This window comes from Glycine max, chromosome 15 (assembly GCF_000004515.6).
Source record: "Glycine max cultivar Williams 82 chromosome 15, Glycine_max_v4.0, whole genome shotgun sequence".
Lineage (NCBI taxonomy): Eukaryota > Viridiplantae > Streptophyta > Magnoliopsida > Fabales > Fabaceae > Glycine > Glycine max.
The window spans coordinates 827,268-854,851 of record NC_038251.2 but is presented as its reverse complement, the minus strand read 5'-3'; the positions used below and the strand labels follow the sequence as shown (position 1 = coordinate 854,851).

At 30.8% G+C, this 27,584-nt stretch overlaps 3 protein-coding genes and 1 long non-coding RNA gene across 7 annotated transcripts; 3 read left to right on the top strand and 1 right to left on the bottom strand.

The window, feature by feature from the left end:
• The first annotated feature begins 3,905 nt into the window (after positions 1-3,905).
• LOC100811184 (boron transporter 4) lies at positions 3,906-8,669 on the top strand. Of its 4 annotated transcripts, none has more exons than XM_014767394.3 (14): positions 3,906-4,035; positions 4,661-4,766; positions 4,858-4,940; positions 5,522-5,714; positions 5,792-5,930; positions 6,043-6,208; positions 6,300-6,466; positions 6,553-6,726; positions 6,819-6,914; positions 6,999-7,115; positions 7,206-7,528; positions 7,642-7,921; positions 8,014-8,139; positions 8,376-8,669. In XM_014767394.3, exons 2-14 carry the CDS (start codon positions 4,663-4,665, stop codon positions 8,415-8,417), a joined length of 2,010 nt encoding a protein of 669 aa, XP_014622880.1. In that variant the 5' UTR covers positions 3,906-4,035; positions 4,661-4,662; the 3' UTR covers positions 8,418-8,669. The 4 variants fall into 4 exon arrangements, with proteins under 4 accessions (XP_014622880.1, XP_006597133.1, XP_003546177.1 ...); XM_006597070.4 differs by having other exon boundaries at positions 3,938-4,086; XM_003546129.4 differs by lacking the exon at positions 3,906-4,035 and adding an exon at positions 4,167-4,213.
• Positions 8,670-11,938: 3,269 nt separating this feature from the next.
• LOC100527054 (transcription factor bHLH113) lies at positions 11,939-15,151 on the bottom strand. The gene is made up of 6 exons (XR_418218.4): positions 14,772-15,151; positions 14,526-14,645; positions 14,254-14,319; positions 14,018-14,140; positions 13,815-13,898; positions 11,939-12,711 (listed from the first exon to the last, which is right to left on the bottom strand). It is a non-coding gene; the product is annotated as a transcription factor bHLH113 (long non-coding RNA).
• Positions 15,152-19,405: 4,254 nt separating this feature from the next.
• LOC100802656 (uncharacterized) lies at positions 19,406-22,648 on the top strand. The gene is made up of 3 exons (NM_001369336.1): positions 19,406-19,536; positions 21,154-21,666; positions 21,949-22,648. Exons 1-3 carry the CDS (start codon positions 19,461-19,463, stop codon positions 22,482-22,484), a joined length of 1,125 nt encoding a protein of 374 aa, NP_001356265.1. The 5' UTR covers positions 19,406-19,460; the 3' UTR covers positions 22,485-22,648.
• Positions 22,649-23,443: 795 nt separating this feature from the next.
• LOC100801050 (cytochrome c oxidase subunit 5b-2, mitochondrial-like) lies at positions 23,444-26,563 on the top strand. Its single transcript, NM_001255046.2, has 6 exons — positions 23,444-23,615; positions 23,708-23,793; positions 23,949-23,999; positions 24,889-24,955; positions 25,067-25,146; positions 26,193-26,563. The coding sequence occupies exons 1-6, from the start codon at positions 23,501-23,503 to the stop codon at positions 26,250-26,252; spliced, it is 459 nt and encodes a 152-aa protein (NP_001241975.2). The 5' UTR covers positions 23,444-23,500; the 3' UTR covers positions 26,253-26,563.
• The last annotated feature ends 1,021 nt before the right edge of the window (positions 26,564-27,584 follow it).

Here is a 27,584-nt window from a genome sequence, read left to right as displayed (position 1 = left end):
AGTTAGGCCGACTCAATAAATTTAGTATTGATTAAGTTTAATTGTACATTTAGACTTAATATTTTAGTTTTTTTTTTTTTTTTACTTGAGATCTTATCCTTTTGCAAAACAATTGAATCTTTTTCTTTCTCCTGTTCATTATCAACTCGTATGGTGAAAATTAGTAAAAGATAGGCGGAAGACACCAAAGATACCTGATCAATATGCATGTTATACAGAATAAAAGTTCATAAATTCAAGTGTATATATATAATAAGCTAAAATATATTTGTGATTCTTCATATATAATAGAATTTGATTTTTGATTCTTAACAAAAAAATTCTTCATTTTTGTTCCTTGAAATTTCAAAAAATTTGGTTTATGTTCCTTTTGATAGCCAAGTTTCGTTAACTATTGATGCATTTGTTAATTTGACACGTAAATTGCTGTGTATTATGCCACATCGAATGATATCACAGTCAATAATTAATAAATTAAAAAATAATAAAAATAGAAAAGAAAATATTTCTTTGTCCCACTGATCCCTTCATTCTTGCTGGCCATTATCTCTTTGTCCTCCACAAACACAAAACCAACAAATCAGCAGCACCCACCTCCCACAATGAAACCACAAACTCACTACCAACCCTGCCACCCTCGTCCATATTGTGGTTCACGGAGGATGAGCTGAGAGAACAAAAAAGAAGAAGGAATCGATGGCTCCAAGAGAGAAATAATTTATTTTCAATTTTTTTATTTTTAACTATTTTTTATCTTTTAATTTATTAATTATTAGCGCTCATATCATTCAACACATCATTAATTTAACATGGAAGTAATTGACTTGTCAAGCTAACAGACACATTAATAGTTAAGAAACTTAACTGATGACGTATAAATCAAATTTTTTTAAAATATCAAGGAACATAATTGAAGAAATTTTTTATCAGAAATTACTAACATATTTTAGCCGATATAATATAAGAAAACGAGGAAATACACCTTATTCCTGATTAAGACACAACCTTATAGTTTAAAGTTTGTGTCGTTAATATATAGAACTACACGCGGTTGATTAAAAAAGGAAGAACAAAAAACTTATGAAGGAAAGAAATATTAAAGAAAGAAAAATAGAAACCTTACTCAGTGCCAACCAATCTTCAAGGAAGAGAGAAATTGAAAATTCTTGGAATCAAATCAAATTGAAAATATTAAAACGAGTCAGGCTTTCTTAGTGTGCATCAGAAAGACTTACATGCATATTATAGATTTGTTAATTTTTAACCATCGTGACTTGTGAGCACACAGAAATGTACCCATTAGCTAGGTAGATTTTTACTGTGTAAGACGTGGAAGAAATGCAAAACCCTATTATGAGATTGGGTTGTTGTGACTCGTTGCTAACGCATAAGGAATTTTAATATTTTCAAATGCTCAAAAGAATCACAGTACTGCCCTTAAACACAAATGTTATGTCAAATCATATTACAGAGAAAAGAAAAAGAAAAGAGAGGAAATGGAATCGAGGTTTTGTATAACAATGTGTTTATTATATGAAAAATTATTAAGAGAAAGTTTTCATGTATGTATGTTTGGTAGCTGATCCTGGATACTGAGGCTCCAAGTCGATCCTATTGAGCCAACATAAAGCACGACAATTAATGGAACTAATTTTAGTCTTCTTTCTAAAGATAATGAACATAATAGATCAATTTATAAGCAAACTGAACACTGTTTATCGATTTGGTGAACCTTTCACCAAATCTAATCCAAATGAAAGATTTTTGCAATCATATGAAATGTAAGATTTTTAAAAATAGTTAATAATAATATTCAATAGGTTCAAGGCCATGTCTAAATATTTTAAGGTCTTAGGCAAAATTTATATTTAAAGATTAATTTAATATAATCTATCAATTTCTTTTATCGATTACAAAAATATTAATAAGTTATATAATTAAATTAAGTATTTCTATCCTTTTACTATCAATATATAAAACGACAAAAACATTTGATGTATCTTTTAACATAGTTAACATCAAATAAAATTTGAGTAATTATAATTTAAAAAAATTACTTCCAACGACAACAATAATTACAAGTATTTCAATAACATTTTAAAATAATTAATAATTTTAGTGACATAGGAATTTCTTTTTACTATCAATACTTTCTTTTCGGAATAATTATTATTTTTAGTGACATAGGAATTTCTTTTGTTTATACTACTTGTAATATCTTTTTTTAAAAAAAATAATCTAAATAATAAGATTATAATACTTAGTGAAACTTGAAATTTTTGTAAGATTAATACAATATTCTTCTCGATTCATCTTTCAAAGTTTTCAATAGTTCAATTAATACAATTTTAAAACTACAATTTGATTAATAAAAATAGCAATATATGTAATATATCAGATACAAATTCAAATTAATAGTAAATATATTTTGAAAATGTATGAAATTTTTTTGAGGCATTAGATGATTTGGAACCATCTAAATGACCTTGCAGTTGTCATGACCCTAAATATGTGTTACATTAATAGTTTCTCTATCATATTTATATGATAAAATAATATTTTGAATTAATAAAAATTAATACACCGTTAATTTTTTTGTTCAGAAGCTTAGAATAAAATCCGTATAAATAATAAAAAAAATGAAATTAAAAATATGAAAATTCAGCAAATTATAAATGAGAAAAATAGGAAACAATAAAATAATACACCATTAATTGAGGGAAATAATAAAAACTAATATGTTAAGTAAAATAATATTTTTAATTAATATAAATAATACACCATTAATTGCTTTGTGTTTATAAGCATAGGAAAAAACTTCGAGTTAATTATTAAAAAAATAAAAATGATAAAATATGAAAAGCCAACAAAGTCTAAATGAGTGAAATAAGAAACAATAGAAATAATACGGCATTAATTGAGAGAAATATTTTTTTTTTGACAGGATTTGAGAGAAATAATGAAAAACTATTATGTGTGATAAAAATATTATTTTTTAATCAATAAAATTGATAACCATTAATTGCTTTTTGTTCAGAAGCTTAGAAAAACAAAACTTCGTTTAAAAAATTTAAAAAATAAAATGATAAAAATATGAAAGTCAGCAAAATATAATTGAGAGAAATAAAAAACAATAAAATAATACTCCACCATCAATCTTAAATATTTTTTTATAATTAGCTGTACATATTATTATGATTTTAAATATTTTACTTATAAGTTTATATATATATATATATATATTTTAAATTTATCCAAAAATTATATATATATATATATATTATAATTTTTATTTTTAAAAATTTATGCAAATTTAAAAATAAATTTTAATTGTTTTGTATATTATCAATATAATTTTTTCATATTATCAACCAATAAAAAATATCACAGATTCACAAAGTTATCATAAATAATAATATTTTTTTATATACTTTCAATAATTTTATTTAAATTCTTAGAAATACTATTAAATTCAGAATAATTGGTAACTTTAGTGAAATAATAACAAGTTAAGAGTGAATAATTTCATTAATTGGATTTGGTTGTTGGCTAGGATAGAAAACCAGCCCAATAGTATCAAACAACTGTTCACACCAAAGCATGAAGCCTTAATGAAAATATTTATTAATTCCTTCTTTAGTTTATAACTCTTTAAGAGGGAGACATAGTCAAAGTGAACACATCTCTTAACAAAAATTTAAACCTTTGATCCAGGACTCTATTATCCTAGACCAAACACGTAATAGTAGTTCTTAATTAATTCCTTTTATTAATATGATGGCAAAAATGACCTTCACCTTTCCATGGTTTTTAAAATTTTATTTTATTTTATTTTTTCACTCTAATATCATTTCATAATTTCTGACAGTGGGGACCAGTTAGGATTCTCTCTTTGAAGACGTGGACTTTGGCTTCCCATAGTTTGAAATCAATACACTGCATAAGTACTAAGAAAGAAGCACCAAAGCCAAAGCCAATTCAAATACTCATTTTGATTTAGTCCTCTCCTCGTATCCACATCAACATCTCCGCTGCGTACACTATCACCTTTCTTCTTCTTTTCATTATAATCAATTCTGCATTAAGGTTCAAACATACATCATATATATGTGTATTCATTTTTTTTAATCTGCATGATATGATACGATACCCTTTTGTTGTTCAAACGTTTTAGACCTGTTCATTGCATGTACGTACGTGTAAACGTGATGAGGTTTGGCTACTTTTGTGTCACAAGAATTTTGATTTCTTGTTTCATTTTTTTCTTCTTGTTTTCATTATGAATATCGTTTCATGTTTGTGTGTTATTTCTCTTTCGGTTATGTTTTGTTTTTGTTTGTTGAACAAACAGAATATTTGAGTAACCAACAACAAACTTGAAATTGAACGTGAGAATGAAGTCATACGTTTCAGTCTTTTTCTCTTCTTTTTTCATTTCTTTTGACTGTTCCATTATTATTTCACGTGCTCTGTTTCCAGTCAAATTGGTTGGTGAAAAGAAATCAAAGCCAAAACCAATAGAAAGAATCAAAGAAACATAATAGCATGTATATATGTTCGTGTTTTCTAGGTTCCTGTTATGTTTTTCACTTTCACATTTTCTATGTTTTGGGATATGAAGAACTTTAATTTATAATGACTCATTAGAGTGTGGGTGCAGATATGGAAAGCTTAAAAACACCTTTGAAGGGTGTTATAAACGATCTTCGAGGAAGAGCTGTGTACTATAAAGATGATTGGACTTCTGGTCTCTATTCAGGAACTGGGTAAGTTTCTTATCAGATTATTGAGCCAACTTTTTAAAAAAAAATAAAAATTAGTATTACTCTCTAATAAAGACTCACTTTTTATTGATAGGATATTGGCCCCAACTACCTATATTTTCTTTGCTTCTGCTCTTCCTGTTATTGCCTTTGGCGAGCAGCTAAGTAGAGACACAGGTTTTTCATCTTCTTCTCTATCCTCATCCTGCCTGTCATACCATATGTATGTATATAAAAAGATGTTTGCCAACGTAACACACTTCTTTTATAGAAGGAGTAACTTGTTAAAGTACTTCTTTTAGAATTTGTTCATCTACATCAACTTGCTTTTGAGAAGAAATATTTTAGTAAGCTGCACGTGAAGTGTACTTTAAAATGAAATTATAATTTGTGAAAATGCTCCTTTTAAAAAAAAATGAGTGACTGTATGTTAATACATCTCATAAAGATTTTTTTGAAGTACACTTACTTTTTGTTTTGGGGTGTTTTAGTAAGGTAAAATCTTACGTATTTCTTAAGAAAGTTGAAATTACAGCTTCCTAAAATACTACAAGTGTGAGTGGATGTTATATATTCAGCACAAAAACTTTTTGTACCTGTCACGCATTCCCTACATATGTGTGAGCATGAGAAGAATTAATTTGAACTTAAAAATGTAAGAATGAAAGATTAGAGATTAGTTCCTCTCTCTCACTTGATACTCTCTTTGTATGTGAAAAATTTGGCAATGGGATAAACAGTATGTTGCTTGTATACAGATGGAAGCTTGAGCACGGTAGAAACACTGGCCTCTACAGCTATTTGTGGAATCATACACTCAATTTTGGGTGGCCAGCCTCTCCTAATAGTGGGAGTTGCTGAACCCACTATCATTATGTACACCTACTTGTACAACTTTGCCAAAAATAGGGATTCCTTGGGACGAGAACTCTTTTTAGCTTGGGCAGGATGGTAAGAAAAACATTCTGTGTAGCCCAAGTTTGTCGTGTTGTGTAACCAATGTCTAATTGATATTGTTAACATCCCAGGGTTTGTGTATGGACTGCTCTCTTGCTGTTTCTTCTAGCAATATTCAATGCTGGCAATATCATCAATAGATTTACAAGGATCGCGGGTGAGATTTTCGGCATGTTGATCACAGTCTTGTTCATTCAAGAGGCTATCAAGGTCAGTTTGGGATATAGTAGTATTAGTTTAGGTATCAACTATCAAATGAAACATGATTTGGCATAACACATGGAAAAGAAAAAGACTTTGATGCAAGCTTTTTTAAGTTCAGGGAATGGTAAGTGAGTTTAATGTTCCTGAAGAAGGAGACCCAACAATGGAAAAGTACCAATTTCATTGGCTGTATGCAAATGGATTGCTGGGTATTATATTCACCTTTGGCCTTCTCTATACTTCTTTGAAAAGCAGAAGAGCAAGGTCATGGTTATATGGGACAGGTTTTTCAAGTGCACTTCAAGTGATTTGATTTGAGCCATTATTAGCATGGTTGGAGTAGGGAATCTGACATAGTTTGTTTACATTGAACAGGGTGGTTCAGAAGTTTCATTGCAGACTATGGAGTGCCTTTCATGGTGGTCGTGTGGACAGCTCTATCATTCATAGTACCAAGTAAAGTGCCTTCTGGAGTTCCAAGAAGGCTCACTTCTCCTCTTGCTTGGGAATCTACATCTTTACATCATTGGACAGTAATCAAAGTAATCCATAATATTGCATATAGTCCCACCACTTCTTACTTTAGTAGTTTTGGACATTACTTATATGTATATAACATTTGCTGCAGGATATGGGGGAGGTTTCTCTGGCATATATTTTTGCTGCTTTTATTCCCGCCTTAATGATAGCGGGGCTTTACTTCTTTGACCATAGTGTTGCTTCCCAGATGGCACAGCAGAAGGAATTCAATCTCAGGAAACCTTCTGCATACCACTATGACATATTGTTGCTAGGATTAACGGTACGTCTCTCTCTTATACTGAGTAGTTTAATTGTCATTTACATTAGTGATCCAATTGGAATTGATGATTTGCTTTGGATAAAAAATTTCAGACATTGCTTTGTGGATTAATTGGCTTACCCCCTTCAAATGGAGTTCTGCCTCAATCCCCCATGCACACCAAGAGCCTGGCTGTTCTCAAGAAACAGGTGGATAAATGAGTATTGGTATTTGTTAGTAAGTAACTATCATGATTGAATTAGACATTTGATATGGTGATTTTTCAATGACAGTTGATCCGAAGAAAGATGGTTAAAAGTGCCAAGGAAAGCATAAGGCAGAAAGCTAGCAAGTCTGAAATATATGGGAAGATGCAAGCAGTGTTTATAGAAATGGATAGCTGTCCAGATGTAAGTATAAGCCTTTAATCCTCTTGGCCCTGCCACCAATTAATCCAATTGACACATAGCTAAGTTTCTTTTGGCTATGATTGTTTGCAGAATCATTTAGTGGTCAAAGAGTTAGAGGATTTGAAAGAGGTTGTCCTAAACGGTGAAGACAAAGGGCTCAACAATAAGAGTACCTTTGATCCTGAGAAACACATTGATGCATATTTGCCTGTCAGAGTCAAGGAGCAGAGAGTGAGCAATCTTTTACAATCACTCCTAGTTGGAGCATCAGTGTTTGCTATGCCTGCCATAAAAAAGATACCAACTTCAGTTCTCTGGGGATATTTTGCTTACATGGCCATTGATAGTCTTCCAGGAAATCAATTCTGGGAAAGGATCCTACTTCTTTTTGTAACACCTAGTAGGTGGTACAAGTAAGTGAAAGTTACTATTGTTTCATCATTTTCACAAAAGCATGAAACTTCCGCTGTCAATAGTTTCATTCAATTAATTCTCTTTCTAACACCCAAATATATATTTTTGGCAGGTTGCTAGAAGGGGATCATGCTTCCTTTGTTGAGTCGGTACCTTACAAATACATAGTCTTCTTCACACTCTTCCAATGTGTATATTTCTTGGTTTGTTTTGGAGTGACATGGATTCCCATAGCTGGAATACTGTTCCCCTTGCCTTTCTTTTTGCTGATCACATTGAGGCAGCATATACTCCCCAAGCTGTTCAAGCCTCACCATCTTAGGGAACTTGACGCGGCTGAATATGAAGAAATAGTTGGTGCTCCAGCACTAAGTTTCAATAAATCTTTCAGGGTATGATGCCATGCTTAATTTCATCTTAATTCTCTATTACACTCCAATTAGTCCAATATGGGATATGAAAGAGCTTATTTACTTTTTAACAGGAAGTGGAATCACCCCTAGTTGGATCAAAGGAAATAGGCAATGCGGAAATATTAGATGAGTTAACTACTAATAGAGGGGAGTTGAAGGTCAGAACTGTCAGCTTTGGTGAAGAAAGAAATTGCCAGGTAACAACAATTTAAGAGGAGTGCTATAACACACTTTTTCTAACATACTATTGGTTAAATTTATTGAAAATTATATTATGAGGAAGTACATTGAATAAAAATGTAACACTTACATTAATGTGTGTTCCTAATATCTATTTTTCACTGTTATTGATTTGAATTAGCTTAGCATTTTTTGTTCATTCAATTTCCTCACATAAGTGTATTGTGTTTGTTTGAATGATGAGGATTTACAGGTTTACCCTGATGAAAATGGATCGCCACTCACAGATTTTTAGAAAAGGTGATGAATCCGATGTTATACGGTAAATGTTCCAATCCCAGAAGAAGGGATATGACATTCATACGTCTACTCTAGAAGAAGATGATATCAATATATAGATGAAGATCAAGTTTTAAAATCTAGAAATTTTCAAGCTGCAGCAAGAGTTTTTACATGTCATGGTTTATGGAATTTATAAGTAAAGTTACCAAATTACTTACTAACGATAACTCTACTTTAGCATTTAAATTTCAGTCTTTTTCCTCTAGTTACTTGTATCCCTCGTGTGTTTCTTCCCGGAACGTTTATCACTCCGAAACATCATAATATCAAAATTAAGGCACAAAAAGGAGCGACACTAATAACCTCATCTATCTTACTATATTGTACATGAAAATTGAAAAGAGAGTGAAATCACTGAAATCCTAAAAGGACATGTCGTGCATCACACGGCGCTTTAAAATTTAGATAACAACAAATGTGATATATAGAATCTTAAAGAATATATGGATTTACAACATAAAGATTTTTTATCTTATCGTTTAATCATAAATTATTATCTGTAATAAATTCATTGATTTTTATAAATATATCACCGAGTTGTACCAAATATAATTGATTAGACAGTATAAAAACTTTTTACATCAATAATACATGCCTATTAATTGAATATTATTATATTATAATTGAAACGTGTCTTAAATGAATGTTTTTAAGCTATAAATCATATATAATAAATATTTTTTTAATGTAATACAATGCTATTTTTAATTATTGATAATATTTTAAAAATATTGAAATTTAAGATATAAATAAAGATAATAAAAATGATAAATTGATATAGATAGAGGTTGCAAAAATTCTCTAAAATCTTTCCAATTTTTTTCCCCTAAAAACAATTCCGTTGAAGAAAAACTTTTAAACTCAATCTCTCGTTAAAGAATGACCGCTAAAAATGTTTTCGTTCAAACAATTATTCTGTGAAAAAATGTAAATTATATCCCCAAAATGATACAATAATAAATGGGGCATACCCCGCAGTTAAAGAAAATCAAAAGTCTCCCTAATACAAGAAGACATATATCAAGATGCTAAAACAAATGCAATAGGTGCGCTTGTCTATACATAAGAAACTTAATTTTACTAATAACCTCTATGACAGAAAATTGATAATCTTCAAAAATCAGCTTGTTCCTAGACAGCCAAATGCAGTAGACTGTAATTGCTATAGTCAAACAACGTAATTTTCTTGAACACCTGATGTGGATCTGCCCCTAATTAAAGAGTCAGTAATGCGTTGTAAAGAAATAAAACGACTGCGAAAAGGAGCCAAATCACGAATGTGAGCCCAAACTTGGAGAGATAAACAATTATTCTAATTTATATATAGAGGGATTATTTATTACCTATTATGATTTATTATCTTCTATCTATTATTTATTATCTTGTTATCTATTATTTATTACAAGAAAAATATGTTTTTGTCTATGTGATGTTAATTAAATTAGATTTTGGTCATGCACTTTTAAATGGATGAATTTAGTCTTTTAATTTAAAAAATATGTGAATTTAGTTGTCCTCCAACTTCATAGCAGTAAAAACCATCACTAAATGTTAAGTTTAAGTTTAAACATGAGAAAATATTAAATTCATATATTTTCAAAAGTTGATGACTAAATAAGTTTAATAAAAATTTTAGAAATTAAAAACATATTTTTTCTTATTTATTACCTATTATGAAAGAAGATTTTGCCGCGCGTAGGCAGATGTCGTGTGATATTATCGTATATTATTTTTTTGCCTAAATTCCACAACAACATATAAAATCAACACTAAAACATGAAAGGCAACATATATTAGCATCAACTTTGCATTGACCACTAGTTCGACATTATAATGGAACTTAGCATTGACCACAAAATCACTGCTAACATCAAAGCATGAATAAAAAAAAAGGGTCGACTTTATACATAAGTGTTTAACAAAACTGATAATGTTAGTGTTCACCCAAAGTCACACATATTAGCATCGGTCATGACCAACGCCACTCATCAAACTACTCAAACCACCAAATTCTTCGCACAATTTGAATCTCCTTTCTACTTTCACAACTGTTTTGAAAGTAAAAAAAGGTTTGGATCAACAATGTAGCTGAGGTTGAACAAAAAGAAAAAAAAAACAAAATAATTAATATTTGTGATAATTGACTTTTGTTGTTTAATAAACTCAATTTAAATCTCTATAAATGTTGGATAAAATATGAAGTGTAAGAACTAGTATTTTAATCTCTCTAAATTAATAATATATTACGACAGAAAATTTATTTTTCAAATAACTTTACCTGATTTAACAAGAGAAAATAGATTTCACAAGCTCGGTCACTAGAATGTTGTGTACTGTATTCCACATGAAGTGTGTCACGGTCCACGATGCTAAATAAATTTAGAGCTTCATCAGTGAGTCAAATGGTTGTTCTCTATTAACCTCCTCCTGGTCTGATCACGTCTCTGCAAGTTGATGCTACGGGAGTTTAATTCCCAAGAATCTAATTCCCCTTCTGTTTTCACGTCTTGAAATTTAGTAATACGTGTCATCTATTTTATTTTCTTTCTAGAATATAATTAGCACACAAATAACACATTTCTTCAAATATGATATGCACTTTACACGGCTTAATCGGTGCATAAGTTTAATTAAGAGGCTAATGGGAAATCATGATTACTTTATTTATTTTCTTTAATGGAGGCCCAAGGTCACTAGACAACTAGACTGAGAGATGGTGTCAAACAAAGGATGTGCAATTGCAACCATGAGGAGGATTCTGAATTAGCTGGTTTATTCCCCCCTTTCCTAGGCTAGAAGTGCGTTACTAGAGAATCACTTTCGATCCAAACAAAATCAAAACCCTAGGGAATTTGCATATGCATGCCCAAAGTTAGCCCATAAGAAGTAATAACAGTGCAGTGCAATAGCCGATGATTTAGGAAAACCCAGTCATCCAGTTCCCACTACACGGTACACCTATTATTATAAAATAAAATAAAAATAATGGCTCCAGTTTTATTTATTTTGTTTGGAAGTTAGAGAGATATATATTATAGAAGTTATGAATTTAAAAATCACCTATATCATTAATTAGTACGAAATTGTTTCATTTTAGTAAGTAATTTTAAATTTTAAAATTATATTAAACATTCGAGATATACATGTGGTGGTGTCTTTCATTTATTTATAAAAAAGAAACTATATTTTTCAGTCTCCATCGGATCGAACCCAATCAATCAATCCCAGATCCAACTATAATGACTAAGATCCGATTCTATCTTTTATCCATGATTATAAAAAAAAATTCATATCATAACTATATTAATAATATCTAATTATAATTTAACAGAAATATATCTTATCTTTAACGAGATAAAATATGTTTGAAATTTACTATAATTAGAGACAGATTATAGTTTTATGTTTTGGATAGGCAGATCCAAATCTTAGATAAAATCTATATCGAAACAAAAACTAACAAATTTTTCTATGGGTAAAAAGCAACGATCATGAAAATAAAAAAGGACCGAAGAAATTTGAGTACATCCTCTGGGGACAATCTACTCACCATTTGACATTGTCGGCTAAAGAATCTGTTTTTTGTTGGACCGTACACTGAGAATTTATGTTTATTGTTGCGAATTGGTGCAAATTTCCTTTTTCATACACTTATAGCTTTAACGAATTCAAATTCGGTATAGCTAAATGTAAACAAAAAGTCTAGCATCTGAAGTTGCAACTAAGTTCCATTAGTCAATATATAATTTCAGTCCAAATCCGATAGATGCGATCCACAGGCTGCACTAAACTACATATGCCACATGCAACCATGCTAATTGCTTCCTAATACTAGTACATAAAAGCAATTATTCTCAAAACTGCCCCTAAACCAGTGTCATTATCTTGATACCCAATTTACTCATTGTATAAAATTTTAGAATCATTAATGCCGACCGCTAAAGGAGAAACAAAAAGGGAAAATAAAATAAAGAATGGCCAGAAATATGTAGACAAGGTGAAGGGCACATTGAAATTAAAAATAAGTTACACTCACATGGGTTTGCCTTGGATAGGATCTGATGCATGGATCCCCTTTTGATTTTTCATTCACAGATTGGATTAACACTTCTGAATCCCCACGAGGGCATCCATTAGACCATGTAGAGTTGGTATACAACATTCACCGATTTCAAATAATTGAGGGGCGTTGTTGTCTTTATGATCCACAGATCTTGGACCCAACCCACCTTCTCCGAAGATCGACACTGACAAACATTATCAAATTCAAAGCCATGTGTATCGGGACGATGTACAACAACCAGGTTAAAATGAAATAAACTGTACAATTAAGTCAGAAAGACAAAAACAACCTGTGTCCCAGAAAATGTTTAATTTATTCGTATAATATGTGGATAACATAATTATACATAAATGGAATTTAGGTTAAATTAAAATTTTAAATTCTTTACCAGATACTATTTTTCATTTGAAACTAATATCCATACACTATTAACGTAAGAGTTTTCTTATTGTCAATCAATTAAAAATTACTTTACATCTAACTTTTAAAATAATTATTAAAAAATCAATAATTTTACTATATATACATTACTAAAAAAGAACTTTAATTTTTTTTTATATATTTAAGAACGATTTTTGAACCATCTTAAAAAAGTTATCATTCTGAGACAATTTTTAAATGAATAATCATCTTAAAATAATTTTTTTTTAAATAAAAAATAAAAAAATTAAGAATTCTAAAATAATTTTTCCAAAAATCATCTTAAAATGTCATATAACCAAACTCTAACTCAAAAAATGGGATTTAGTTACATAATGTTCTCAAGCATAAATAGTTATTCATGATTTTCATAACAGTTAATTAAATTATTGAATAAAATAAAAATTCAAATTATTAAGTTTCATTGTTAAAGTATGAAGAATAAAAATTTTCGTAAAAAAGTACTGGTATGAAGAAATTTTCATAAAAAAGGACCAGTATAAAGAATAATCACATAGAAAATTATTAAGAATAAAACTTTATGACAAGTATGAAATTTCTATTAAATACTTTTATTAAATAGCAAGAAAGAACCAGGCTAATACACATGATAATAAGTGCTAGAGGCTGGTTCATCTTAATTGTTTGTGTAAATTTATTGATGATTTTCAACATATTAAGTTTTCTACTACAGCTGATAATTTGATTCCTTCTATCAGAATGAGGTCAGAAATTACTATTTATAAAATATAATTGAAATAAATATAGATAACAACCTCTGGGTATAACTACTCTATAATTCACTCAGAAAAACAAAAGTCAGATGCACAACCAGATCCAAAATAAAATAGATCGTAGATATAGTACCTTAAATAGTTAGCTACTCTATACTTTTGTAGTTCTGCCCCATACTTCAATGCCTACTCATCTCCATGTGTTACTGGAAGGATCCTATAGAAACAAATAATTTCTTTTATTTTAGCATCTTAAATTGTGTCTTTTTAATCTTGCAAAAGACAAGCTGGAAAAAATCACATGCTGATTTTGATGAAAGATGGGATTGGACTCACATGCTGATTTTGATGGTACGAGGAAGGAGAACTTTCCAAGTAAGGAGAGCATAGGACCGGAACTTGGTCATGAAGAAATCTTATATAACCGATGGCCTCGTGAAGCACTGATGTTGTATCTGTCTGCACATGCAATTTCAACATTCAAAATCTCAATTCAACCACCCATTTTTGAATATTCATTGATCACACAAATTCACAAACTTCCAGTTCTAAGAAATTTGCATCTCATTCACCTTGCCAAAGGGAGAAACAAGCTGTTGTAACGCTGCAATTCGTTCCCCGAGCTTTTCCTTCCTTTACTATTCAGAATAATATAAGTCAAACTACATGAAACTATGATGATATAGCACAATAATATATAACATGTATATCACTTACAAAATCATAGCACGTTTATTTATTAGAAAATGACAGGTGTTGTGTGTGACTCTGAGAGTGTTTAATTCAAAGTGAAGGCAGCAAAAAGAAAATGACATGCAAACAATCCATAGTTGATTTTCCACACCTTTGCATGTTCAGGTGAGGTGGGGTTCTCTGCTTTGTTCTTCTTAGTTTGTCTCTAGCTTCCAACACCAACCTTGATCATTGCTTCTTGCCCCGTCCCATTTCTCTTTTTCTACAAACTCTTCAACCAGAAAGAGCCAAAAAGAGAAGAAAAGAAAAGAAAAATATTAACACCACCACCAAGATCATTCTCCAATTGCTGAAAAAGAAAAAAAAAAAGAAGATATATATTCACACTATGACTGACATTAGACTTAGGTAAGGAATTGAAGGCGGTGTTGGTGTGGTTGCAGGAGGAAGTGCTAGCAGAAGAGGGGTCACTAGAAGTGATGACAGATTTTGAGGGGTTACGTTGGTTTCAGGAAGCAAAACGTCACCTTGGTATTGATGGTTGGCAAAACAAAGCAGTTGGGGTGCCTTGTGAATTGAGAAAAAAGGTGAACGGGTGTAAGACTGGTCCACAGCTAGTCCCAATGCACATTCATCGTAATCGTCGTCGTGATCTCCGAATAGTAACTGAGAGAAACTGGTCCCGGTGGGTGTGGTCAGATGGTCCACTTCATATTCCTTCTTGGCCTCCATCAAATGGATAGGAGTTGGAATGTAGTTCCCCAGGCCCTCCGCCACCTCAAGACCCAAAATTTCGCCCATGTCGCTTGTTAACTCTTTACCAAGTTAACTATTTAACAATTACATCAACTTGTCTCAATTAGTAAACTATTTAGATGTATGAGTGTTGAATACACAAACATTTTATTTGTACTTGGATGATACAAACACAACTTATAAGTAAAAAAATAATAAATTTAAATATAAAAATTAAAGAAAGTAAGAGATAATAAGAATAAAAATAAAAGATTAAGAGATAAGAAATTAAAAAAAAAAGTAGAAGATAAAATAGGTAAGAGATTTAAAGATAAAAGTAAAAAATAAAGGTGAGGATAAAAAGATAATTTATCTATTTTTGTCTCCCAAATTTCTTTACAAAAATAAAAATAATAAATCGTATTAAGATTAGAGATGCATGAAATATGCTAAACGAATATCAATTTATTTCTAGCAATGATTTTATTTAAATATCCTTTCTTAATTCTTTAGAAAATAATTATTTTTTAGTACATTTTATCCCCTAAACACTATAGGTAATAACAAAAAGTAATAGAAACAGAATTACATTAAATGGATAATAACAAAGAGTTATATTACAAGAATTTAGTCTCCCAGACTTCTAATAATGGGGTTTAGCATTTCATTGTCATGAAAGACTTTATACTTTAGAAGCTGATGTGAATAAAAGAAAAAAAGAAAGAGGAGGGGATAATGGACATAGAATATTTCCCATATTTGAGATACTCAGGTTTATGATGTATTCACTAGAAAACTCTGAGTCTCGATGTATAGTTGTGTCTTTCTCCTTTGCTTCCTATTCCTTTTATAGGCATAAGGTATCTTAATTTTCATGCGACCTCGCGCTTAGTGTAGTCTTTCATGCTAAGCACGCGTTTGGGCTTTTTCACGGGTCTTCTTCGCGTTAAGGGTCAGCTGGCCGCTAAGCGAGGAGATGCACTGAGCCTATCTTATGCGCTAAACGAGTTGTCTCAATCTTCAACTTTTCTTCAAGGTTTTTTCTTCCAGTTTTTGCATCAATTTTCCTCCAAAACACTTGAAATCTTATTCTTTTAACTTCTGCTGATAAAAAATTACAAAGATATTAATTTCTTCATTGTTTCATTAAAAACAACAATAAAGTGAAGAAATTGTAATCATTCTTATCTATCAAATTAACTCAAATTTCGCAGTTGTCACCGCTCCTTCTACCTGGCCTTCACCCCCGATGAGGAGAATGTCGGTCATGATGGCGTCGAGAAGCTCACCAAGTCCGAGATCTTCTCGTGGATAAATGTGGGTGTGGTGCTTGACGAAGTGGCAGAGCTCGTAATCATGGAGAAGACAAAGCTCAACGAGTGTCTTTTCCATCTTGTGGACGGTGTGGGTGCAATAGAGGAGCTTCAGTGGGGAATACACTGCATTGGCAAATGGGACCAATGAAAGGAGTGCGATGGTTTTCCCTGTGTCAATGGGCATTTCTAGGAGGCAGTGGCCCTTGGAGTCGAGGAGAAGGTGGAAAAAGGGTATTAGGAAGAGGAGCACAAAAAGACAACGAGTGAGAGAAAGAATTACACGTTCAGATTTAAAATTATCCAAATTCAAAAATGGTTTCTCAAAAACGTCTTCATTTTACACTATTCAAAGACGGTTTAGCAAAAATCATCTTTAAAATATTGACAGTATCTATAAAATTGTCACCGCCCCTCAAACAATGATGGTTTTTCGACAACCAACTTTAAATACGCATAATTAAAAATACTTTTTCAATGATAAAATTTATAGTGAATCCTTACACTGTTTATACATTTTATTAATTCCCTTCAATCTCTACGTAAAGAAACATTTACAAATGAATTCTTATCGTTTGTCAAAGTGATAACAACATTAGATTTATCCTCGTACTTAATACTATTTTCATTTTAGCTAAAGTTCCCAGGAAAAGAAAGCCAAACTTCATCACTTTAAAGTCTACCCAAAAAGAACTCTACATTTTTACCTTTACATTTGACATGAAGACACTTTGGTATTAAAAAAATACAACACCATTATAATTTTAATAAATAATAAAAGCTAATTCATAAACAATATTTTATAAAGAGACTAAAGTATAAACTTTTCATATACAATTAAAAATAAAAATAGCATTGGATATAAGAGTTCAATTTATTGTTTAACCATAAATTTAAATAAAATTGAATTATATTTATTTAAGTCTTGTTTCAATATTTTTTTAAAAAGTATTAATAGGAGATGAAAATAAATAAATAAAAACTAAACGAATTGAATTCTTCTTATAAGTTAAAATCATTTTACATATTTCAGCTTTATGATAAGTTAAATAAAAGAATTTCTTTAGTTATTCATCATAATTCATTTTGTTAAAAAAATAATTTCTACCAAAATACTTGAGTAATTAAGCATATAAGTAAATTTTAAGTCATGAGAAAAAATCAATTCGTGTTTGAGATGAAAATAAATAAATAAAAACTAAACGAATTGAATTCTTCTTATAAGTTAAAATCATTTTACATATTTCAGCTTTATGATAAGTTAAGTAAAAGAATTTCTTTAGTTATTCATCATAATTCATTTTGTTAAAAAAGTAATTTCTACCAAAATACTTGAGTAATTAAGCATATAAGTAAATTTTAAGTCATGAGAAAAAATCAATTCGTGTTATCTTTTTTATTCTTTTTTCCTATAATATTCGTGAAAAGTTTATTAAAAAAGAATATTAGTATGATACTTTTAGAGTAGCTAATCATTTCTCGTCACCGACAATATATTCTGGATTAAAGGAACGAACATGTGAGTTTTAATGGCTATGTCTCACCTTCTGTGTAAAACTAAATGAATAGATATTACTAGTATTGTACTTTTTAATTTGTTTTAACAATTCCTTGCAAGCGTAAAACCATGCCGTGGTAATGACGTACACTTGTCAATATTTATACTCAGCTCGATAATATTCCTTTGTTTCGACTGTGGAAATGTTCCTGGCTCAGTTAATTATTGCTTCGGCAAAGTTCAAATTATATATGAACTCATGAAATTTTTAATTTTGATTTTTTTATTAGCTTTAAAGTTTAATATAGCATTTGAAATTTAAAACACAGATATCACTTACTTCTTAACTTAAACTAATTAAAGATGAGAAGTAAGGTAACATTGACGGGATAATAGACTTACACTCACAAAATAGTAGTGTTAATGGTAACAAGAATGATAATTATGAATATAATACAATATTATATAATAACAATAATTAATAAATATCATGATAATAGTAATTAATATGATGATAATTATTAGGGTGATAGTAATAATAATTATAATAAAGACGACAAATAATAAATTATGGTAAAAATATAATAATGAAATGTGATAAAGATAAAAATAATGTCGGTTCATTGATTAATAGCAATGATAAGTGTAATAACAATGACAAAAATTAAATTGTAGTGATTTTAGTGGGTATAATGATAGTTATGTCCATTTTAAAGAAAATTTAAAACAATTGTATATAACTAGAAGTAAAAAATTAGAATTACTTTTATTTTTAAAAGTTATATTTTTTTTTCAATTTACTTAAAAACAAATTCAGTTATATTTTAGCTAGACACATTTTGATAAAAAAAAAAGGTTATTTAAAAAATAAATATTTACAATTAGTCTAAAAAACATATATAACTTTTATCATTATTATAGTTATTATAATTATTATCATTGTGTGATTGTGATTGTTAATATTGTTGTGATGGCAACTGTTATAGTTGTTGTCTTTGTTGTAATTGTTATATTTATTATTGTTGCTTTTGTTACTGTGGTTATTGTGACTTTTTTATTATTATTTATAAAACATAGTAGTACATATCTTCTTTGTTTTTCGAAGAACATTATCTTCTTCTATGCGTTAGACTAGTTTTTTATTTTTTCTTCATCATGCAAAGTAGATATATAAGTCTATTAAAAATAGCCGTCTAGAGAAACAGAAAGACAAAATTTGGTATCAATCTCGTTAATAATGAAGAAACATTAAATGAGCTTTACGATAAAAATACAAATGAGCTAATTTTAGACTCTTGACACGTGTGGGAATATGGACATGTCTTGAAGACAAAAGCTATCTGTTATCGGAAAAATGAAATCTTAAAAATTTCGGTTCTGCAATATGATAGTTCCAGTGGCATGAATGTAGTTTTATGCCAAAATCAGTGGCCTTTTCATGTAATGATTCAAATAAAACCGAGTGCTGGCTCGCTCTTGGATCTCAACCCCAACCAGCCTCTTTCTCTCTGTTTTCTGGTAATTCATCAATTGATTCAAAATGCAGAGTCTCAAACTGCAACTAGTGCTATTCCTCTCAATCTCAACTTCTCACGCTGTTTTCTCCTTCACAGATGGTTGGTTCTAATTATTTCCACTTATTATATATGCAAACGTGTTTTCCTTTGAATCACTTTTCTTTATCCTTTCTTACTTACATCAGCATTAATTAGAAGCTAGAACCAACTATCCTTGATCATGTCAACTACTAGTGTATTTTGATAAGATCCAACACTCAATGCAAGTTTTTATGCATAATTCCTATGTTATTATTATTATTATTATTATTATTTTCCTCACATATAGTACTACAAATGTTTTGCCTAAAAAAAAAACTTGCTTAGGTTTTTGAAATGTTAGAAATTTTTGCCTTGCTTAGACTGAATCCGCAACATCTCTTTGGACAGATCTTAAGGCACTCTGTTATTATATTACAATAATATTAATATTAACATGCCTATAAAAAAATAAAAACATGCAGAATTCATAGTGTGTGGATATATAAACGTTTGAAAATTGATTTTCTAAAATTATGATTAAAATTGTTTTTTTGAGTGAATGGTGTATATTTGGATACTTTTATTTTGAAAGTAATGCTGGTATAAACCTAGTGTAAAATTTTCAACTTCACATAAAACTCATTTTTTTTATCATTTCTTATTAAATCATAATTTTGAAGTATAATCAATTTTAGCCAACAATAATTAATTTAAACATCTATATTTTTATAAAATTAAATTTTCCTGTAGGTAAAACTAATTTTCGAGATTTTCACCGTAAAATCAAACGCACTCGTAACCTTCAAATGTATGCTCTTTTCAATTATGGGGGACAGAGGCCTTATGGTCATTGTGCTGGAATGGAACTAAAACAATTGCCCTAGCTAGTTAATCAAGTCTTAGTTCCATCATACTTTCCAATAATCCTAGATATGCTTTTCCGTTTTCAATCCCTTTTGAAAGATCTAATTTGGTCCTCGCTCAGTAATAAATTGTTGCCCTTTCGTTGATGAATTCTCATATTTTATACTGTCGCTTGAATATTTAGAAATTAGAAAAGAAAATGTATAAATATTTAGTTTATGTCACACTTATCACTTGCCAAACCAACAATTCTATGGGTCCTATGAATTAATATAGGAATTTCTAATATCTCCTATCAATTAAATATTTTAATTACTTGAAAAATATATATTAAATAACTTTTATTTTTAATATGATAGAAAATTTCCACAATGAGTTTTTTTTTCTTTGTATCATTAACTTATGTCTTAAAATAGTGGTATACACGTGTAAAATCTTATTATGAAAAAGAAAATGTTTCTCACTTACATAACAAATCTTTTTTTTTGGCATTAAAATTTTGTATAAGGAAAAATTCTAGCACAAGATTCACAATTGCGTTACTATTTTTATGTTTCTTTCTACGCATAATCTTAGAATTGAAGTAATTGTAAAGATAATTGAAAAAAAAAAATATCATTGATATCCATTAAAAAATATATACCGACAACGGGTGGGGATCTACAAGAGAGCCAGTAAATCTCTTCACATGGCTTACACATATTTTCATGTGCTCAGAGCCTGCATTAGCATGTTTCTTGTCACATGGAACATGACGAAAAGGTTTCTCTTAAAAAAGGAAACCACTTGATTTATTTTTCTAGTGACATAGCAAGTGTTTGTGAATTTCAGGGTTGTTGCCAAATGGGAACTTCGAGCAGGGCCCAAAGCCATCACAATTGAAAGGGTCCGTAGTGACTGGCCACGATGCCATTCCGAATTGGACGATTTCGGGGTTCGTTGAATACATAAAATCAGGACAAAAACAGGGTGACATGTTACTAGTTGTGCCTGAGGGTGACTATGCAGTTAGACTTGGCAATGAAGCTTCCATTAAGCAGAAGCTGAAGCTGATTAAGGGGTCCTTCTACTCCATCACCTTCAGTGCCGCTCGAACCTGTGCACAAGAGGAGAAGCTCAACGTGTCAGTGGTTCCAACCACTGAGAAGAGGGACTGGGGCATCATCCCCATTCAGACTATGTATGGTAGCAATGGCTGGGAGTCTTTCACTTGTGGCTTCCGAGCAGATTTCCCAGAAGCTCAAATTGTCATCCATAACCCTGGCAAAGAAGAGGATCCAGCTTGTGGTCCCCTCATTGATTCCGTTGCCCTCAAGGTTTTGTACCCACCCAAAAGAACAAGAGGTCAATACTCCTAACTTTTTAGCATGCATAGTCCTAATCGGCATGGGTTTAATGTCTAGAGTAAGAGTATAAAACAGTTTTATATTATTATCGAATTATAAATTATTATTTGAATTATATTAAGATAATTACTTAATGAATTTATGATAAATAATATGTTTGATTAAATGATTAAGTAAATTTTTTTTCACAGAAAGCATAACTTTTTCTCTCTTTAACCAATTGTGTGTACATTTGCATTACACAACAAAATTTTAAAACTGGGTTTTTAATGTGGTGCAGCCAATTTGTTGAAAAATGGCAATTTCGAAGAAGGTCCATATATATTTCCCAACTCGTCTTGGGGGGCTTTGATCCCACCGCATATAGAGGATTCTCACGGTCCTTTGCCAGGATGGATTGTTGAGTCTCTTAAGGCGGTGAAATACATTGATTCTGATCACTTTGCTGTGCCTGAGGGAAAAAGAGCTATTGAACTTGTTGCAGGGAAAGAAAGTGCCCTTGCACAGGTAGTGATTACTACAATTGGCAAGACTTATGACCTCACCTTCGCCGTGGGTGATGCCAACAATGCATGTGAAAGTTCCATGATGGTAGAAGCATTTGCTGGCACGAACACCGTCCAAGTTCCATATCAATCTAAGGGTAAAGGAGGGTTTGTCAGAGGCAAGCTTCGGTTCAAGGCCGTCTCAACACGTACTCGCCTTAGGTTCCTAAGCACATTTTACACCATGAAGAGTGATAACTCTGGTTCGCTTTGTGGACCCGTCATAGATGATGTAAAATTGCTTGGTGTTCGTTATCCTACACTTGCTTGATGATGAGATTCCACACCTAATACAATCAAAACACATATGCTTGATTCGTGTAGTTGAGCATGTATACTACAGTATTTGAGTATTGTTGAGCGACTTTTCCAAGTTTCATATTTATGTATCTATTTTTCCATCAAATCAAATGGCAGTGATGATTGGGAGTTCCTTCAATTATTATGATATTAGCACCTAGGTTAAGATTAAAAGTTAACAACAGAATACTCAAAACGAAGATTAACCGTTGGATGAGTATAATATTTACATCATGGACCTACAAAATTATGAGAATGTAATGTTTTTTTTTTATAGATTAAAAACTCTAAAAAGATACTTGCGAATTTTTTAAAAGAAAAATGAAGACAATACTCCTTTTTAAGAAGCAACCATCCTATCGTGTGATTGATCTACAATTCATAAAACTTTGCTCGTAACCATGAAATCAAAAACAAGTTAAAGGAAAGACCTAAGCTTAACCTAGAGGACTCTTCAAAAAAAACCTAGAGGAGGAAAGTATGAATTTGTCCAAACTTAAATAAGTGAATTAATTTGATAAAAGAAATTAAAAACAGTTGGTGACGGCCACAATAACTAATATGATTTGATTAATGATTATTAGAACATCATTTAAAATTTTTACACAAAAAAATTAGTTGAAATTAAAGTTGATAGAATAAATTCTTAACTTGAATAACATTAAATTTTGGATTGAAAAAAAATATTTTCTTTTTAATATTTAGATAAATAATTCACTTAAGTAATACATTTTAAAGTGATGAAAAAAATTGTTGAGTAAAATTGCTTAATTTTAAACACCCGAGTTGGAGATCTTATTAGTGATTTGATTGAGGGGCACGTGCAATGGGATGGCACACGTGGCAAGGGTATTGGGTTTGGCCTTGGCCCCTGGAGGTTTCAAAGGCAAGGAGCATACATACATACATATATATACAGATACACGGTGAGTAGAAGAAAAGGAGAATCTAAATTCTAAGGAAACTCCTCAGATCGAAATCGAAACCATGTGGCGGAGACTCTTCTCTTCTTCAAACCTCAAATCCCTACACACAGCACTCTCTCCTTCTCGTCCCCGACTCGCCGCCCCTCTCCTCACCCGCCACGTGACCGCTCATTCAGGTTTTCCTTCTCTCCATTTCCCCTGATTGGTTGTTATTGAATTGCACGATTCTTAAATTCAATTCAAATTTCGTTGTTGTTATCCCAATCAGGTGCTTCTTCCGTCAAAAGGAGGGTTGAAGATGTCGTGCCAATTGCTACCGGCCACGAGCGTGAGGAGATTCAGGCTGATCTTGAGGTTTCTTTTTTTTCTGCCTTTTCAATTAAATAATTATAATAATAATATCAATCCTATCCATTTTTGTATCATATAAACAAACCTAGATTAATTGTGCATATATATCCTGATTTTTTCAATGTTAGTCTGTTGATAATTTTTTTCTTTTTGTTCAGGGAAGGGATATTCTTGAAATAAACCATCCCGTCGGCCCTTTTGGCACAAAGGTTAGAGTTATCACTTTTTATATAATACATATATGCCAGTGTAATGTTTGCATTGAGTTGTTAAAAATTACTCATGTCATGGCTGTGCACATTCTAATTACTCAAGACTTAAGAGCGTACAAGTCTTTCGTTGTTTTAGACCACAATTATATTTTAAGTCTTAACATTATTGTTTAAAACAAAGTATAATTTGAATGTAACACTTTAGGAAACAGGCACCAACACAATGTATAAAATTGGCATAATCTCTACACCTAAAGTCATTCACGTACTTTTTTTTTATTACATATTTAAATTGTAAAAATATGCAGAAGGATAAAGTGACAAAAATGTCTGTCGGGTTGGGACCATTACTAATTACTATAATTAATGCTCCAATGCCTAGTGAGTTTAATGTAGAAGCAATCCTCTGGAGCTATTGCTCAGACTGGATTTGTGAAGGGAAATATATATATATATATATTGGTGTCTTGCTAGCATATCTATTCTTTAGAAGCAATTAACAATCAACACAAAGATTTCATAAAATAAACTTATAAAGCATGAGGGTGTTTGTATAAGTATTATGGCTTTCCACGAGTGATAGAGGTAAATTGTTAGTGTATTGGACAAACTGCTATCCTTAAACAAAACACACACTTAAACTATGAGTAGAATTGTTGCTATGCAACTTGGATTTGAAGTGGGGAAATCCTCTTCATTCTCTCATATCAAGGGATCTGATGCCCTAGGCCTTCCTTTCTTTATTTCATTCTTCCTTTTTTCCCTTTTTTAAAGTAGAAATATTAGTTTTTTTAAAATAATTTTCTTTAGTCACAATGCTGTAATATATAACCATTTTGAAGTATGCTTGATATACGTTTGCCTTGTTGTTTGTTTTGGTTGATAGGAAGCACCTGCTGTTGTTAAATCTTACTTTGACAGAAGGATAGTTGGATGCCCAGGAGATGAAGGCGGTAAGTGTTCCTTGTCTTTCTTTACGAATCTGTGTGCAAGCCTTTTCTTAATCTGATGAAAAACACCAGAAGTTGATTATATTGTGTGGTTAAAACCCCCTTTTTCTGCAGAAGATGAGCATGATGTTGTCTGGTTTTGGCTGGAGAAAGGCAAGCCTAAAGAATGTCCAGTGTGCTCACAGTATTTTAAGGTAAGTTGAGAATCACATTTAGAATTCTATTAGTATCTTTGCCTCTTACCATGATAGACTTGGAGTTAAATGTCAACATATGTGATTATTTAGATTGAAAATTATTGTCTTGTTTGCTTGCACTTGCACTTTATTTATTGGGTATCAAGTATCAACTATCAAGGGCCAGTGCTTGTTATGGAGTGCACAGGTTGATGTTGCTCCTATAAGATCTGTGCCATGACAGGCTTTGGGTCCCTTTCCAATGTTTATCCAATATTATGAATTCTGTGAACACCCTGAAGTATATCCAACAATTAATTGTTTGGTTTTTGCAGTTATAGCATGTTGCTGTCTTATGTGTATAATATGTGATTGCTATTTTTTAGTAAAAAATGACATTCTAAATTAATGTGGAACTGACACATCAAAGTTCGTTAGATTTTTTAAAACGTTTGACTTTGATTAACATTTGAAGCCATTGGGTATAGGTGTCAATCTGGTTTTTAACCCCATAAAAATAAGTGATAAATCAGTAAAATAAACCGTTTGGCTCCAGAAGCAATAAAGTAGCGTGGACTTAATTTGAGTTAAAATTAAATTTTTGTTCATGTTGGATGGAAATTTTTACAGAAATTGATTTGTTATCTTTTTTTTTTTTTTGCTAGTGTCACCACTCCAACGCTTTAATGTAATATCTGAGCTTCTTTTTTTTTTGGATAGGCATGTAATATATGAGCTGGTTATGTTTGATTTAGAGAAACCATATAGTGCATGCCCACATCATAAGAGCATGCATAAAAGGTGTTCTACCGAACCATAATTCCTCTACAGGGTGAATATATAGCCACTCCTTGTTGATATGGTTTTGAAGTTAGTGCAGTGCATCTTTACAGCTTTTGCGTATATGAACTACAACTTGAAAATTCGAAGAATGAGCACAGTGGGAATAGACTTAAATTGAACTCTTGTCGCCAACTTAGAATTTTAGTTGATAAAATTAAATGACAGCTTTGAACGGGTGTTTTACTGCTCATTGGAACTAATTATTTGGTTTTTCTTTACAGCTCGAAGTGGTCGGACCTGGTGGTGATCCTTATGGACATGGAGATCATGATCACCATTGATTGCATCCCGTAATTTTCCTTCAGAAATAAAATTTGCAAAGAGAAGAGAGACATTTCCACCTTTCAAAATTATGAGGCATTGTTTTGTTCGGATTTGATTGGTCTATACCTTGCGGTTTTGCGACTATAGATATAGAAGATTTCTGTGATTATTTTTTAGACACACTTTGGTCACATTCGATTCAGTTATCAAATCCTTTTAGGATTTTTGTTTTTGGCTTTGCCAAATAAATAATTGATAGCAACACTAATTTTTTTAACGATTCTTGAATATATGTAGATCGTACAACTATGTGAAGCACCTAAACCACGAAAGGGATTAAGGATTACAAACTTGATCGAATTGAAATATTTACATTGCAGATGGAAACAGCTTAATTTTTTTTTGTTCAATTATACATAACATAACCCTTTGTCCTTGCATGTTTTTTTAATTGAAAATTTAACTTTTTAGTTATCTTTTCATAGGAATAATGCGCTGTTAACTGTCGATTTTTTTTTGTGTTAATCACGAAAACCCTTTCTGAAGAAAAATGAAACAGAGAATTAAAATAGTTTTTAAAGTTATGGAAATCATCATATTCAATCTGAATGATACAGAGAGAGAGAGAGAGAGAGAGAGAGAGAGAGAAAGAAGGGGTCATGGATCGTGGTAGGGGGGAGTGGAGGGTAGGAAAAGAAAAGAAAATGGCTTCCGGAGAGAAGAAAATAGATTAGAAATTGATGAGTGCAGATGGTGGAGGCAAATATAGTTTGAGATAAAATTGGACAATTGATGTTGAATTTGTTTTATGAATTAAATGAGTTAAACTTGCATTAAAAATTGAGTTTATTAAATAAACAAGTTTTGAACTTAAAGTCATGTATAATTTGCCTCCATTGGTTCATAAATTTAGCTTCTTTTTATTTTTTCGTTACTAGAGGGAGGATGGTAAAGGTCGGAATTGAGAAGGAAGAAAAAAATAATATTTTAAGAATGTAAAATAATAAAAGGTTTAACTCATTCATTCCTTATAATTTCTAAACTTATCTGTTTTTTTCTATAGTTAATAACTAAATTTTTTTAATCTCTAAATTTTATATTTTAATCCTCAAAAAATTCTTACCGTTAAAATTTTTTTAACTTATGGAGTTAAAAAAATTTTACGATAGAGATCTTTTGAGGATTAAAATATAAACTCTAAAGATTAAAAAATTTACTTATTAAATTTTAGAGACTAAAACATTCATTTATAAATTATAAGAATTAAAAGGGATAAATTTAAAAATTATAAAAACTAAATAAATAATTAAATGATAATAATAAAAAAAAGTAATGTGAGCGGGAAGAGG

What these genes read in the sequence shown, in the direction of transcription:
- LOC100811184 (XM_014767394.3), top strand. Translation starts at nt 4,663, where the DNA reads ATGGAAAGCTTAAAAACACCTTTGAAGGGTGTTATAAACGATCTTCGA. An exon ending in GCAGCTAAGTAGAGACACAG is followed by an intron (nt 4,941 to 5,521) that starts GTTTTTCATCTT and finishes GCTTGTATACAG; the next exon opens with ATGGAAGCTTGAGCACGGTA. An exon ending in ACACCTAGTAGGTGGTACAA is followed by an intron (nt 7,529 to 7,641) that starts GTAAGTGAAAGT and finishes TATTTTTGGCAG; the next exon opens with GTTGCTAGAAGGGGATCATG.
- LOC100802656 (NM_001369336.1), top strand. Translation starts at nt 19,461, where the DNA reads ATGCAGAGTCTCAAACTGCAACTAGTGCTATTCCTCTCAATCTCAACT. An exon ending in TGTTTTCTCCTTCACAGATG is followed by an intron (nt 19,537 to 21,153) that starts GTTGGTTCTAAT and finishes TGTGAATTTCAG; the next exon opens with GGTTGTTGCCAAATGGGAAC. An exon ending in CCCACCCAAAAGAACAAGAG is followed by an intron (nt 21,667 to 21,948) that starts GTCAATACTCCT and finishes AATGTGGTGCAG; the next exon opens with CCAATTTGTTGAAAAATGGC.
- LOC100801050 (NM_001255046.2), top strand. Translation starts at nt 23,501, where the DNA reads ATGTGGCGGAGACTCTTCTCTTCTTCAAACCTCAAATCCCTACACACA. An exon ending in CCACGTGACCGCTCATTCAG is followed by an intron (nt 23,616 to 23,707) that starts GTTTTCCTTCTC and finishes TATCCCAATCAG; the next exon opens with GTGCTTCTTCCGTCAAAAGG. An exon ending in AGATTCAGGCTGATCTTGAG is followed by an intron (nt 23,794 to 23,948) that starts GTTTCTTTTTTT and finishes CTTTTTGTTCAG; the next exon opens with GGAAGGGATATTCTTGAAAT.